This window comes from Apiospora aurea, assembly GCF_038362705.1.
Source record: "Apiospora aurea strain CBS 24483 chromosome Unknown utg000002l_segment0_segment0, whole genome shotgun sequence".
Lineage (NCBI taxonomy): Eukaryota > Fungi > Ascomycota > Sordariomycetes > Amphisphaeriales > Apiosporaceae > Apiospora > Apiospora aurea.
The window spans coordinates 4,335,527-4,349,480 of NW_027117389.1; the positions used below are offsets into that span (position 1 = coordinate 4,335,527).

The 13,954-nt window shown below is 57.1% G+C and overlaps 3 protein-coding genes across 3 annotated transcripts; 1 reads left to right on the forward strand and 2 right to left on the reverse strand.

Annotated features, from left to right (window-relative positions):
* Positions 1-5,248: 5,248 nt before the first annotated feature.
* On the forward strand, positions 5,249-8,197 carry PG986_003711 (uncharacterized protein; the record flags this gene model as incomplete). Its single annotated transcript, XM_066839933.1, has 5 exons — positions 5,249-5,563; positions 5,633-6,734; positions 6,814-7,322; positions 7,366-7,767; positions 8,009-8,197. 5 exons carry the CDS (start codon positions 5,249-5,251, stop codon positions 8,195-8,197), a joined length of 2,517 nt encoding a protein of 838 aa, XP_066704997.1.
* An 839-nt stretch (positions 8,198-9,036) lies between these two features.
* PG986_003712 (AMP-binding enzyme) lies at positions 9,037-10,843 on the reverse strand (the record flags this gene model as incomplete). The annotated part of the gene is made up of 2 exons (XM_066839934.1): positions 9,037-9,978; positions 10,109-10,843. 2 exons carry the CDS (start codon positions 10,841-10,843, stop codon positions 9,037-9,039), a joined length of 1,677 nt encoding a protein of 558 aa, XP_066704998.1.
* A 1,704-nt stretch (positions 10,844-12,547) lies between these two features.
* Positions 12,548-13,731, reverse strand: PG986_003713 (uncharacterized protein; the record flags this gene model as incomplete). Its single annotated transcript, XM_066839935.1, has 2 exons — positions 12,548-12,597; positions 12,657-13,731. 2 exons carry the CDS (start codon positions 13,729-13,731, stop codon positions 12,548-12,550), a joined length of 1,125 nt encoding a protein of 374 aa, XP_066704999.1.
* Positions 13,732-13,954: the final 223 nt, after the last annotated feature.

The following is a 13,954-nucleotide window of genomic DNA, read 5'->3' on the forward strand; positions in this document are numbered from 1 at the left end:
GGTTGACCCGGTAATATGTCGTAGTTCCATTGTGTAGGTACCTATTTGTGGATTATCGGGTTCATCCAGATTTTCCCATAATAAAAATCAGATGAACCACTCGAGTTGAATCGAGAGGCGGTCCACTTCTTTTGTTTGCTCAGTCACAAGTCGGACGGCACGACGATGGATTGCGGCATGCGGACCTCTCCCGTACGCGGTGCCTTTGCCTCGGACCTGTGTTTGGCTGATTGACAGCAGGGATCCTCCGGGGACCCAGCTGTTAGGGCTTCACCTACCTGAACGAGACGCTCAGTTCACCGCTAGGACCCAACTGCCTCAGGCCTGGTCCCTGCTGCGATCCAAAATCTGGATACCGGTCCTTCTAGTCGCAGTCACTACTACGTGCGATAGGTAAGTTTTAACACTCCGTACGGTACCCTTGATCAGTGCACGCTTGAGGCTAACCGCAATGATATAAGTGCGTATATAACACTCGTCGAGAATCGTACCCGAATTGGGTATAGTTGTATCGTGAACGCTAATTTTCCACACGTTGCGGAGTGTAAAAACTTCGGCCTGATACCAAGTATTTGCTTAGTCGATAGCAAAAGCCGGACTGCCGGTGCTATTTTGAGAAATCTGTGATTTTTCCTACTTTGGCCGACTTTGCGAGTCCGATGGCTCCGTCATAAAGAATCGTCATGAGATTGTTCGGCTGTTTTGCACTGGCGGCGGGAGGAATCTGCTTTGCTCTACGGTAGCGAACACGACATGAAAGCTGCAGGCGTTTGGAGAGACAAAACACGGAATTTGCCTACCCCCACCTGCCACCACTTGCCTGCAATGCGGGGTAGGCGTAGGCAAGGTAACCATCGGAGCTTTGTGCTCTTGTCAACCCGACATATGAAGATTCCCACCTTCTGTTTGATTCTTGGTATTGGATATACATACTTTGCAGCCTCTGGTTATCGTCCCAACTCTCGTGCAGCTCTCGTGCAATCAAGGGTTCCCAAGGTTGCCGTGGACGCTCCCACCTGTGCGGATAGCACGTCCACAACGTTGGGCTCTGCGGAAAGCCAACACAATACCCATGCGCCCCAGGAGGCAATAGTTAGCGGGTAAGTGGCCAGCCAACAAACACATCATCATCCCATCCCATACACACGCGTGTTTGCTGGTGACCTGTAAGTAATGTATGCGATAATTACAAGCTTTGACGGGCCGCACTCTTTCTCTCTCAGCAGGTCTGTAGAGGTGCGCCTCTAGTTCCGGAATAGGCAGCGTCGGCGCGCTTCTAGAGTTGGAGGCTTGGGAGGCTTTTCAAGCTTCGTGATTTTCTCGTGGTTTTCTTTCTTTATCTAGCTGCTTCGCCGGCACTAGAGACATGCAGTCATGGCTGATACCTGCATTCAAATATGACTGATCAATTGCGAGCTGCTTCCAACGAAGACCTGCTGTTATCTTCAGTTGCAGGATAAAAAGCCAAGGCAAATTCAGACCATGTACTACTGGGATGTGAACTTGTCGGAAGTTCGTCCGTCATGGGCAACGTGGCGCCGCGTTTGGCGATGAACGGGGCCATGCGGCTCGTGATAGATCAATCTTTGAGTTCGGTCGGTCATCCTCCGGCGTGATACACCATCCAGGACAAGATTGCGGAAAGCCACGGCGGAATCCTACTTCAATGTTGGGAGCAATAGGGGCTCGCCGGTTCCTGATGAAGAATGCTGCTATCGGAAACCCCAGTGGCTTGAGGGCGGCGACCCTGCTATTTTGGATGCTTACTTTCATCGATAGAGAGCGGCACGGCGAGTACAATCCCAAGAAAATCGGGGTATATTCAGAATTGGCGGTAAGTTCCCGTCTGCTGTTGAACGTGATAGGCAATCCCGCCCGCTTGTTTCCTTTGTTCGCGTCCCTCCCGGTTCGAGTCCTACCGCTGGCCCGCTCCATGTCTGTCTCATCAGATCTTTGGTTATGAGACTGAACCTACATATGTGCAGGGTAAAAGTATCTCCAAATGTGACAGGTAGGATGGTTGACACAATCATCATTGATACGTTCCTACCAATCTACACTCATTTTATCCAACCTGCGTTGCTGTATCTGCCTGCCGTTTCAGCGATAACGCAGACGTGCTCACTCTTGATGAGGTGTAAGTGGTATGAAACCACGTGCGTTCAACCTGAAGCTCGCGATAACCCCTACATGCCACCACCAGGGTACCTGCCTGCATCTTCATCGGACGGGCGCAGATAATTGATGGGCAGCTAGCTGTGTACGTTGAGAGTGCCACGCCACCACTAACCTGTTGCGCAGGCCGCTCGTCTACGTACATAATTACCTCTCAACGCCTCATCAGGGGAGCGCGCACGGGAGTGCCTGACGCTGGACGGTTTGTGGCTTCAGCCCCAAGGGTAAAATAGCCAGCTGGATTCGCTTGAAGCTACTTGGACGGTCGGCACCCTTTGACCGGATCGGCGTCGTCAAGCAGGTTTATTCCTTCCCGGCCTAACAGCTTAGCCGCTTTGCTTCTGAAGGGAAAAGAAGAAGAAGAAGAAGAAAAACATACATACGATACGAGAGTCTCTCGGACGGTGGAGTGTGCAGTGCAGTCAGTTCTGAATTCCAGACCAACCAAGAAGACCCATGCTGGCGATTCCTGTCCGTGCAGCAACAGCGTCCGTCCAGTCTTCCCTGCCATTGAGGGAAGGTACCGAAGGTACCGTCTACTTCTCATCCGTCGCCCTTGCCTAGCTCGACTCGACTCGCCGATTGAGCCAATCAGAAAATTCAATCTCGACCCGGGCAATTTATCGCCATTATTTCATCCAGTGACTTTTTGTGTTGGAGTACCGGTACATCGCGCCAGGCTCGATACTTGCCAATCAATACTTGCACCATGGGAAACTGAAAATAACTTGGCCCAAACCGCATCGTCTCTGCCTGTCGAGATTGGCCGTAAGCCCTAACGAGGCCGTATTCCCCGTTATCTATCCGACCTATCTGAGCATTGTATGGATGATGATGCAGCAGCCAAACGCCCAACACCAGCACACACATCCATCTCTCTCCCAGGCGACAAGATGGGGTTTGCTTGGATCCGTTCTGTCCCATTGGCTTTTCCGATCCTTTCAACGACCCGTGTCACCTCCGTCCCCGGGCTCAGCTCTCCGGTGCAGATTCAGGACGATGAAGCGCCTCTCATCTCTGGGCCGTAGCTGACTGACTAGCAACGGGGATCTGGCCAACAGAGCCCCCCCAGCGGTAGCTGTCGAAACTAGTACCTGAAATCCCGTGTCGAAGCTAGCACGACCCGAAGTTACCACGGTATATTTAGCAGAGTTTCCCAGCTGAGGGTAGCGGGCGTCAGGTTTGGGTCCAGGTAGGCACCCCGATAAGTGGAACGAAGCTCTTGGACAGCCTGGGTCAGATCCAATGCCCACCATAATGGTAGGTGGTATGTCATCATCTGTGCCCTCGCTCGTCTTTGTACTGTAGCCGCCTACCGTGCTCGGTACGGGCAGTGCGCGGTAGGTACGTCTACCATCGCAGAGCAGCAGCATTACCAATGTTGGGCTAGCCAGACTATCGGACTGCACCGTGGTTGTGGCACCCCTTCCCCTGCAACCCCTGCCCCCCTGTCGGCGGCCCCTGTCAGTCTCCAGGGCACCCCTGTCGGCTCTGGCGGGTTGATCGATCCAACAAAGAGGGTAGCAACCAGAGGAGCGATAGTAGGCAGAGGCCCTGCTACCACGACCTCCGTGTTCACACCTTGTTGGTGGTGGTGCGCTGCCCGGGTCGCCCGTCCGGCCCTCAGCGAGATAGAGATCGCTTCAACCTACCGCCAGCCAGGCCAGGCCCCAGGCCCTTTCTCACCCCTAGAGCTGGTAGGATGAAAAAAGAAGCGGCGAAAAACGAAAAAAGAAAAAGCCCATCGATCGCGCCGCACGTCAGTCCGGACAACCACGAACGAACACTAGGCCCAAGCCACGCTCCAGGTACTTCATTTACACATATCGCTTCCTCCTTCCTCCTCTCTCCCGTTGTTGTGCCCCCTACACGTGTTGTCACTGCGTCGTTCGTCTGTTTCGTCCCTTCACAAGACGCCTCCTGGCCCTCAACTATCGTTTCCCCCCTTCACCATCCCTGCTGCCGTATTGCAGCCGCGTCCTCCCAAGCAGTAGCATTCCCTCTCATATCGTGGCCTTGAGAGAGTGTGGACTGCTCACCTTACCGCTCGTTCGCAATAACACACCGCGTCTATTACTTTCCGGACAAGGGCTGGGCCTTGTTAATCTGTCGTTGGTTTTGTTATTTTCCCATCTCCCCCACCCACAGGAACGCCTCTCGCTCGCTCCAAGGCGGCCCTGGAACCGATACGAAAGCCTCGCCCCAAAGCCTAGCCAAGGAAAAGACTCCAGCCAGCTGAACGAAACGTATGTTTGGTGTATCTCTCACTGTATCCTCTCTGTTACCGTGCTTCTCGTCGGGCGTGTGATCACGAGGTTTTCTTCCGAAAACCGACTTACAGAAGTTTGTTACCAGCCCCTCCAAATCCCGATTCCTCAATTCCTTTTGCTCTTCTTCTTTCCCATTCTCATCGCCGCCAAGCCTGTTGTTTCCCATAATACCTGCCGCAAGGGTTCTCGTTCGTTGTGCATTGCTTACCTTCTTTCTCGTATTGTTCGATACTGGAGAGATCGTCCAAGTGACTTTCTCAAAGTCTTCAATGACTGATGCGGCCAGAAGATAGCTGAGCATATTACTTGGGTTCGACCTTGGAACCATCCACTCGCTTCCTGTTAGTAGTGATGATACTGCCTCACTCCCATACTCTCTGACTTCCCCTGTGCTGCTTGTTGCACTGAGACATTGCCCTCTCCCCAAGATATCCCCGTTCCACAGCCATGCTGGGATACCACCGAGCTCTCCTATTCCCAAACGCCATGCTACCTTGTCAGCTAACACGAAGCAAATGCAGCCCGAAGTTTCGACCAGCCTGTCTCCTACCCGGAGCTATTAGTCCCTTCATACCTTCGTTGGGTTAATTCATCAGGCGGTGTTTGGGTTTATTCACTCGCTTTTTATCTTCAGCCATTCAGGAGAGTAAGAGTTCGGCCCGTGAGCCAACTCACAGACCCACGATGGGCCTCGGAAGTTACTTCAAGGCTGAAAAGCCCGACCAGAAGCAGAAGCGCCCCGCGGCCACGGCAGGAGCCGCCATCCCGCCCCCGTCGGCGCCGGTCCCTCCGGCGGCGGCGTGATGGAGAAGAGCAGCGTGCCCGGCCTGGGCGGCAACGACTACGAGCTGCAGCCGCCGACGCCCAATGTGCACTCGTCGCGAAACTCGATCCGCTCGGCGCGGTCGGGCGCCAGCTCCATGTTCCTCGACGACATCAAGCACGAGGTCATGGTCAACTACCTCTACCAGCAGCAGTGCTCGCATCTCTGGGTCAGCGACGGCAGCGGCGAGGTCGAGGGTGTACTGCTCCGCAAGTGGAAGGGCAACTACATGGCTTGCCCGCAAGAGCTCGGTAATTCGCCCTTTGCCCGCGCCTGCGCGGAACTCAACGTCCATGTAGGTCGAAACAAACTCGACTCCTCTCTTGCTGTGTCTTCTTGGAAAGCTGACAAGTGATGTGTTCAGTGCGCTATGACCGTCAACTCCAGAATCATCAAGACGTTCCTGTCCTGGTCCCCCGACGCCGTCGACGTGCCCCTGATGAACGGCCTGCGGATCCAGATCCTGCCGACCGTCGAGGACCTCCCGCGCGCGCGGAAGCACCAGTTCGCCGCCTTTGTGGCGTCCGAGGCGCTCCTGGTGGTCTGGGACGACGACGCGCTGCACCTGGTCCAAAGGGCCAAGGCCATCGAGTCGGAGCTCATGGAGCTGGTCTGGAAGACGGGCGACGAGGACGACGACGAGAAGAAGGGCGGGCCCGGCATCGCCGTGACCGAGTACGAGATCGACGAGGAGAGCGGCCAGATCAAGCCCGAGAAGCGGCCCGTCCACATGCTCAACACGTACCTTGTGTCCATAGTCATGTGCATCGTTACCGTCTCCTTGGGAGCTGCGTGGCGTGCCCTCGCCATCGAGGTGTCCGTCGACGGCAGCTACACCCGTCTGGCGCTCATTGCGCTCGCGCCCATCCAGGTCTTCTTCACCCTCTTCTTCGCCCAGGTCATCGTCGGTTGTCTGGCGCAGATCTTCGGCCCCATCCGCCAACTCACCATCAACTCCAAGTTCTTCTCCGCTCGCCCCCCTCCCCGGCTGCATTCCGGCAACCTGCCCCATCTGACCGTGCAGTGCCCCGTGTACAAGGAGGGTCTGCAAGGGGTCATCGCGCCCACGGTCAAGTCCATCAAGCAAGCCATCAGCACGTACGAGCTGCAGGGCGGGTCGGCCAACATGTTCATGAACGACGACGGCCTCCAGCTCATCCCCGAGGAGGAGCGCCGCGCCCGCATCGAGTTCTACGCCGACCACAGCATCGGCTGGGTGGCGCGGCCCAAGCACGGCGAGAACGGCTTCCTGCGCCGCGGCAAGTTCAAGAAGGCCTCCAACATGAACTTCGCCCTCATGATCTCGTGCAAGGTCGAGGACAAGCTGGCCCGCTACCAGCGCGGGCCCGAGTGGTCCCAGGCCGACGAGGCGCAGGCGTACGAGCAGTCGCTCAAGGAGGTCCTCGAGGAGGATGGCCGTGCTTGGGCGGATGGAAACGTCCGTGTCGGTGACTACATTCTCATTAGTAAGTCTTCTCCCCAACTCTTTGTGTTTCTTGATAGCCCCTATGCCGCCAATCCATGACTGACAATGTCCGCTTCCAGTCGATTCTGATACCCGTGTGCCCGCGGATTGTCTGCTCGACGCCGTCTCCGAGATGGAGCAATCCCCCGACGTCGGCATCATGCAGTTCTCGTCCGGCGTCATGCAAGTCGTCCACACCTACTTCGAGAACGGCATCACCTTCTTCACCAACCTCATCTACACTGCTATCCGGTACACCGTCTCCAACGGCGACGTTGCCCCCTTCGTCGGCCACAACGCCATCCTCCGCTGGAGTGCCATTCAGCAGGTCAGCTACGAGGACGAGGACGGTTACGAGAAGTTCTGGTCTGAAAGCCACGTGTCCGAGGATTTCGACATGTCGCTCCGTCTCCAGTGCGCCGGCTACATCATCCGCCTGGCCGCCTGGGCTGGCGAGGGCTTCAAGGAGGGCGTGTCGCTGACCGTGTACGACGAGCTGGCCCGATGGGAGAAGTACGCCTACGGCTGCAACGAGCTGCTCTTCCACCCGATCCGCACCTGGCTGTGGCGCGGCCCCCTTCACGCCGCTGTTCCGCCGCTTCCTCTTCTCCAACATCCGCTTCACCTCCAAGATCACCGTCATCTCGTACATCGGCACCTACTACGCCATCGGTGCGGCCTGGATCCTGACGTCGGTCAACTACTTCGTCATGGGCTGGTTCAACGGCTACCTCGACAAGTACTACGTCGACTCGTGGCAGGTCTGGTTCTCCATTATCATCGTCTTCAACGGTCTGGGCAACGTCGCCCTCGCCATCATGCGCTACCGCATCGGCGAGCGCAGCCTGCTGTACGCGCTCTACGAGAACTTCAAGTGGACCATCATGCTCGCCATTTTCTTGGGGGGCCTGTCCCTGCACGTTTCGCAAGCTCTGCTGGCGCACATGTTCGAGATCGATATGACGTGGGGCGCGACGTCCAAGGAGGCCGAGTTCTCCAACTTCTTCATTGAAATTCCCAAGGTGTTGAAAAAGGTAAGCAGACTACCCCCTCCCTCCTTCCTCCTCCCCACTGCCATGAGATGTCGTTAGATTTGGGTTTTCAACAGCCAGGGCGGGGTCGTCCGTGTCTTTCAGCTTGGATCCAACCACGCCGTCGTCAAAGGCGCACGCTAGCCCGCCCCTAACCACAAGACCGACACCCTCTCTCATCTGTCTCTCTGCCTTGTCACACGAGTGAAGAATAATTCGTATGCTAACCCGCTTTCTCCACCAGTTCAAATTCTCGATGCTCTTCTCCATCTTCTTCATCGCCGCCATGGTCATCATGGCCCAGGCGCCCTTCATCCCCATCAGCTGGCGCATCACCGACTTCGTCGCCATCCTGCCCATGGCCACCGTCGCCGTGTCGCACTTGCTGCTGCCGCTGGCCCTCAACCCGGCCCTCATGACCTTCTCCTGGTAAATGGGGACGCTGCTTTCAGCGGAGCAAGTTTGATGAAAGGGGAAAAAAAAAGAGACGAAGAAGATGAAATTCGAAAAAGAAGAAATTGCAGCATGCGTACGCGTCATGACGAACATTTTAGCTAATGTTAATTTTTACCCTCCCCCGCTCGTTTGCTTATCCTCCCTTACATTATCACATTTGGCATCTCGACGAACGAACTGCACACAATTGTCAATAGATCTGGATTTGGAGTTTGTTGTTATTATTATCTGATGGATGACTATACATATGTTTGGGTTTCATTTCCTTGCCATTGTGGGCTATTTTATGACACATCTTAGAGGGTGGAAATGGAAGAAGAAGAAGCGAAGAAGCCAGCTTCAATGCTGCATGCATGCATATTGCATATCATCATACCTTTTCCTTTTCATCTCAGCTTTCAGGTTGCTTGGTGGTTGGAGCAAATTGGTATGGCAGGGCAGGGCAGGCAGATTACACAGACACGGTCAAAAAGAGATGGTTGGTATATCCCTCGGTAGGCGAGGCACGTTTTTCTTTTTACTTGGAACAGGGGGATGGATGATGAGCCCGCGGGAGGGTTTCGGCCTCGAGGTGCGGATTTCCGACACACACGACCTCAGTTAGCAGTCTTGAAAGAAAGCAATCGAGTCTTTTGCACCCTGCCTCTCATTACGTCCGCATCAACGTAGCCCCGGTGACGTGATCGAGTAGTAGTAGCAGCTATGAACTAACTAACTCGCGCTGCCTTTACGCAAATCGATTCGGTACGAACCCATGGCTCATGTAATTTATAGGTAGTTTCTATTGGTAAACCAAACGCTAACACACACTATGCTTCATGCCGATGACGATGGTGCCTCCCCCAACGAACGGACCGCCAGATCCCGCAACTTGAACTTCTGAATCTTCCCGCTCGCCGTCTTGGGGTAATCGTCCACGAACCAGACATGGCTCGGCACCAGATGCGAGCTCAGCTTTTCCCGGACCCAGCCCTGCAGGCCCTCCTTCTGCAAGACCTTCCTGCTGCCCGGCTTCCCTTGCTGTGGCTGTCGTTCCCTCCCCTCGGCAACCCACCCCGCGTGCGGCACCACAAACGCCCCCACCACCTCCCCGTACCTTGCGTCCGGCACCCCGACCACGCTCACGTCCCCGACGCCGGGACACTGCAACAAGCAATCCTCCACCTCGAGCGGGTGGATGTTCTCCCCGCCCCGGATGATCAGGTCTTTGATCCGGCCCGTGATCTCCACGTACCCCTCGGCGTCCATCCGCGCCTCGTCCCCGCTGTACATCCACGTCCGCCCGTCGGGCGAGTCGGCGGCGGCGACGCAGTCCTCCCGCGTGCGCGAGGGGTCGTTCCAGTACCCCTGCATCACCAGGTACCCGCTCGCCGCGAGCTCGCCCCGCTGGCCCCGGGGCAAGACGGCGGTCCGGTCGGTCGGGTCCACGACTTTGACGGCCGTGTGCGGCATGGCGCGCCCGACGGTGCCGGTGCGCCGCGCGATGGGGTCCGCGGGGCTCGTCATCAGGCTCACGGGGCTCGTCTCGGTCTGGCCGTAGCAGATGGCGAGATCTTCCAGCCCGAGGGTCGCGTATAAGCGGCGCATCAGGGATTCGGGCACGGAGCTGCCGGCCGCGATGCCCTTGCGCAGGGCCCGGAACGGGCGGCGGGCCGGGTGTACGTTTTGGAGTTGTTCTCGCAGCGCGGGCGAGGACTCGAGCAGCTCGAGCTCGGCGACGAACATGGTCGCGACGCCGTAGAGGCCCGTGGCGTCCTGCTCGGACGCCATGAGCAGGCTCGCGGCCGGGTCGAAGGCCGGGGAGGGGAAGAGGATGGCGGCGCCGGTGGTGGCGGTCGCCATGTAGCCGAGCACGCAGCCGAAGCAGTGGAAGAGGGGCGGGGGGCACGACGACGCGGTCCGTCGGGTCCAGGCCCATGCGCGCCGCGATCAGGCGGCCGTTGTTGAGGATGCAGGTGTGGGAGAGCTGGGCGGCTTTGGGGAGGGAGGTGGTGCCGGACGTGAACTGGATGTTGATGGTCTCGTCGGCGGAGAGGGGGCTGTCGGGGACGACGGTTTGCGCAGAGGAGGAAGAGCCCGATGAGGAAGATAGGAGCTCGGACAGGGGCGTGAGGGCGCGCAGCTTCTCGAGAGGGAACTCGACTTTCGGATGCGAGGCCCGGTTGTCGACAATGATGACCGACTCCAGCGTCGGGACCTGCTCCGATGCGATTCCTGGGGTAGCCATGTCCGGGATGAAGGCCTCGAGCAGCGGCAGATTGCTGCGGCCCAGGCACGGCTTGTAAGGCAAGTCCGTCACGGCCCCAATAATCAGCGTCTTCGCGCCCAGGTGCGCCAGCGCCGCCGTGAGCTGGGTCTGGTTGAAGGACGGGTTGAGCGGCACGAGGATGGCGCCCAGCTTGAAGACGGCGTACGTCAGGGCCGCGTTCTCCGTCACGTTGGCCAGGCTCACGGCGACGCGGTCGCCCTTGCGGACGCCCGTGGAGCGCAGCGCGTGCGCGAGCCGGCTGGAGAGGACGTCCAGGCCTGCGTAGGTGAGGATCTCGGTGTGCGGCGGCGGCTCGAACCCGGTGGCGGTTTGGGAGCACGAGAGGAGGTCCGCTCGCGTGGGGGCCCGGCACATGACGGCTGGGCGGTCGCCGTGCTGGGAGACGATGCTGGCGAAGTGGTCTGATATTGTATCGTAAGACAACGGCGGCTATTGACATGTTAGTTTTTGAGTCCCTTCTGGATCTGCAACGATTGCCCAAGAGTAGGAAAAGGGGCCGTTGTGGACTGCCCCTCCCGTCTGAAGCTGGTAAGGCCGAGTTTACCTCGACGCTACCACCACCTTCGATGGAGATGCAAGCCCGTCCGAGAAACAATGAGAGGTTGCTTACCTCTGTGAGACCTTCAGAGTAACTCAAACTCCCGCCCGACATTGCTCTCCTTTGAAGGCCGTAACATCGGGAGGGAAAGCTCCCCAGCATATACCGCGCCAAGCGCAGCGTACCTCTCGAGCGCAGAGCCATTGTCGCCTGGCTTGCTCCAAGTCTTGTCCACCGACTGGCAACCCTCCTCTGTGTAGACGTGTGCGAAAGATGGGGAAAATCGGTGTTTATTTCATTTACTCGGGGAAAGGCACGGTCTGACCGTCACGTCGCTTGAGTTCAAGACACAGGATCCAGGCCACACCCGCCGCTACGAACGCTCCATGCGGGGTCGATGGTCCTTCCCCAAACAAGTCCATCCACTCTGCTGTCCGAGGATGGGGTGGCTGGCTACGTAATACTGCAGCTTGCGGAATTCGCTCACTCGCCTGTTTCGGTGGTATCCTGCGACACCAAGAACCTTCAAATTTTCTAAATCAGCCGGACCCAGAAACAGCATCCAAATAGAAGTACTGTCTAGGGAAAATGAAGCATGTTGCTTGGCTCTCAGGCTTATTTATCTTTTGGAGATCTGGATGTTGGCAGAATGTGGGGTAAACCGCGGCCAGCCGGATCTGGTCCTAGGTTAACCTTTTAACGTTCTTCGAGTCTGGGGATTTGCGGAGAAGTGCCCCCCTCAGAACATGAGAGAGAGATATCAATAGCGCTGTCAGGAATCGAACCTAACCTCTCTCATGTAGTACTCCAGTCCCTCCCCTTTCCACATTCCAGCCATCCCTCCCTTATCCCATTGCCCAATCAACACACTTCCCGTGACAGATGCCAATCCTGACATGGCGTTTATTGGCACTGCTGCATCAAAGCATAACGGTGGAGGCGTTGGCGTTTGGCAAAAAGGTGAAAGTCTAACGATGTAGCGAAAATGATGCTATGGAGAATGTCCATGCCAACGCCTTCAATAACACTTGCCTAGCGTTATTAAAAGGTGGTATGCTGTTTTTCCTCCAATCCTTGTCTTCCCCCTCTCTAAAGTTGGCATCTATAACCCCCCCTTCTTGCCTCCTACCCCCCTGAAAGACAGTGCCTTTCCCGAACCTGTGCTGTGCTGTTGCTCATGATGCCAACGCCCGCCATGCCCCTGCCATGCTTGCTCTATGCAGTTGTAATGAGGTTATATACAAGTCGGTTGATAACAGTGCGAGAATGCAGTGCGTTTTTTTGGTTTTGGTTTTCGGGCCGTCTTTACCGCCCCCCTTCTCCCCCCTCTTCTCCATGTGAAATAATGATGCCGTTTCTTCGTACACACATGAACCGCGCCAGGCGCCCCTTAAAAAGTCTAGATTATAACCCAAAAGACATGATGAAAAGAAACCATACAAATATAATACAACGAAGAAGTGTCGCGCAACATGAATTGGTAGTAAAGGTCAGGTACTCCAAGGTGCTAGGATGAATCTCTAACTCATCTGCTCGCCAATGTGGCGCTCGCTCTCGGGTTTCCAGGTGCCTATATGACTCTTATTAGTCCCACGTATGATTTTTCAAAAGTTAGACGGGCAGACTCACCTTCAAAGTCGTGCTTAACGAAGGCCATGGGGTCGTCGGGCTCCTTGGCGCCCATCTGCTGCACGCCGGGCGAGAAGCTGGTGATGGGCAGGACCACGACGTCGCCCACCTTCTTCGGGCTCTCTATGCCCGTGAAGTTCAGGTACGTGATGTTGCCCTGGCTGGTGCTCATGTCGAAGTAGCGCGGGTCGTTGAGGTAGTCGAAGACGGTGTCGGTCCAGATGGCCGGGCCGGTGAACTCGACGACGCTCTTGTCCTTGGTGATGAAGGGGCCGCCCGCCTTCGCCCGCCGCAGCGTCTCCTGCGTGATGCGGGTCACGATGTCGCGCAGCACGGGGTGGCCGGCCTTCGCCTGGATGGTCCACTGGCAGAACTGGATGCGGCGGCTGTACCATTCCTTCCAGTCGGCGCGGTCCGGGTCGGCCTCGATGCCCACGACGAGGCCGATGCTCTCCTTGGGCACGGCGTCGGGGATCCACTGCAGGGCGCTCTTGAGGGCGAAGGTGTCGATGTCGGAGTAGATGCCGCCGCGGGCCAGCAGGATCAGGTAGCGGAAGAAGTCGGCCTTGAGCACGGGCTGCGGCAGCGCGGCGTAGGCCTCGAGCACCTCGGGCACCGCGGCGTACAGCACGCGCAGCAGGTGCACCGCGACCTGGTCGGTGATGACCTCGTGCACGAAGCCCGGGTGCTGCTCCGACCAGCTGGCCTCCTGCTCCCGGAACGCGAACTCCTCGTCCGCCGGGGTGTAGCGCCACGTCTGCCAGATGTAGGCCGGGAACTTGGTCTCGACGTCGTAGGGGTACTGGTACGCGAGCTTGTCGTACAGCGACATCTTGGACGTGTCGATCATGGGTTTTTGTGTCGGCACATGTTTGTCTTGCTGCGGCGCGGCGCCTGCTGCGACGGAGCCGCCCTTGGCGTGCGACGATGGGCCCTTCTCGGCATCGGCGGGTCGGTTCTTGGGCAGGTCGGGTATCGAATCGTCGCTCGCGGTGGTGCCGTGCGTGCGTCGGAGGAGGAAGAAGGCGGTAAGAAGGAAGGCGGCGAAAATGAGGGCGCGTTTAAAGGACAACATTGTCGCAATGGTGGTGGTCCAGTTCCAGTGAAGGAAAAAAAAAAAAAAAGAGCCTTCCCCTTCCTGGGATTAGGCGATAACAACACGGCGACGCAGGACGGCTCGGTCGGAGGTCAATTGGAGGGCGGAATGCGATTGATGAAGAGAAAGACCCAGGATTTCGAAAAGGATAGGCGGCAGCCGGCCTAATTATGGAGATCGATATGAGGTACAAGTAGGTAGG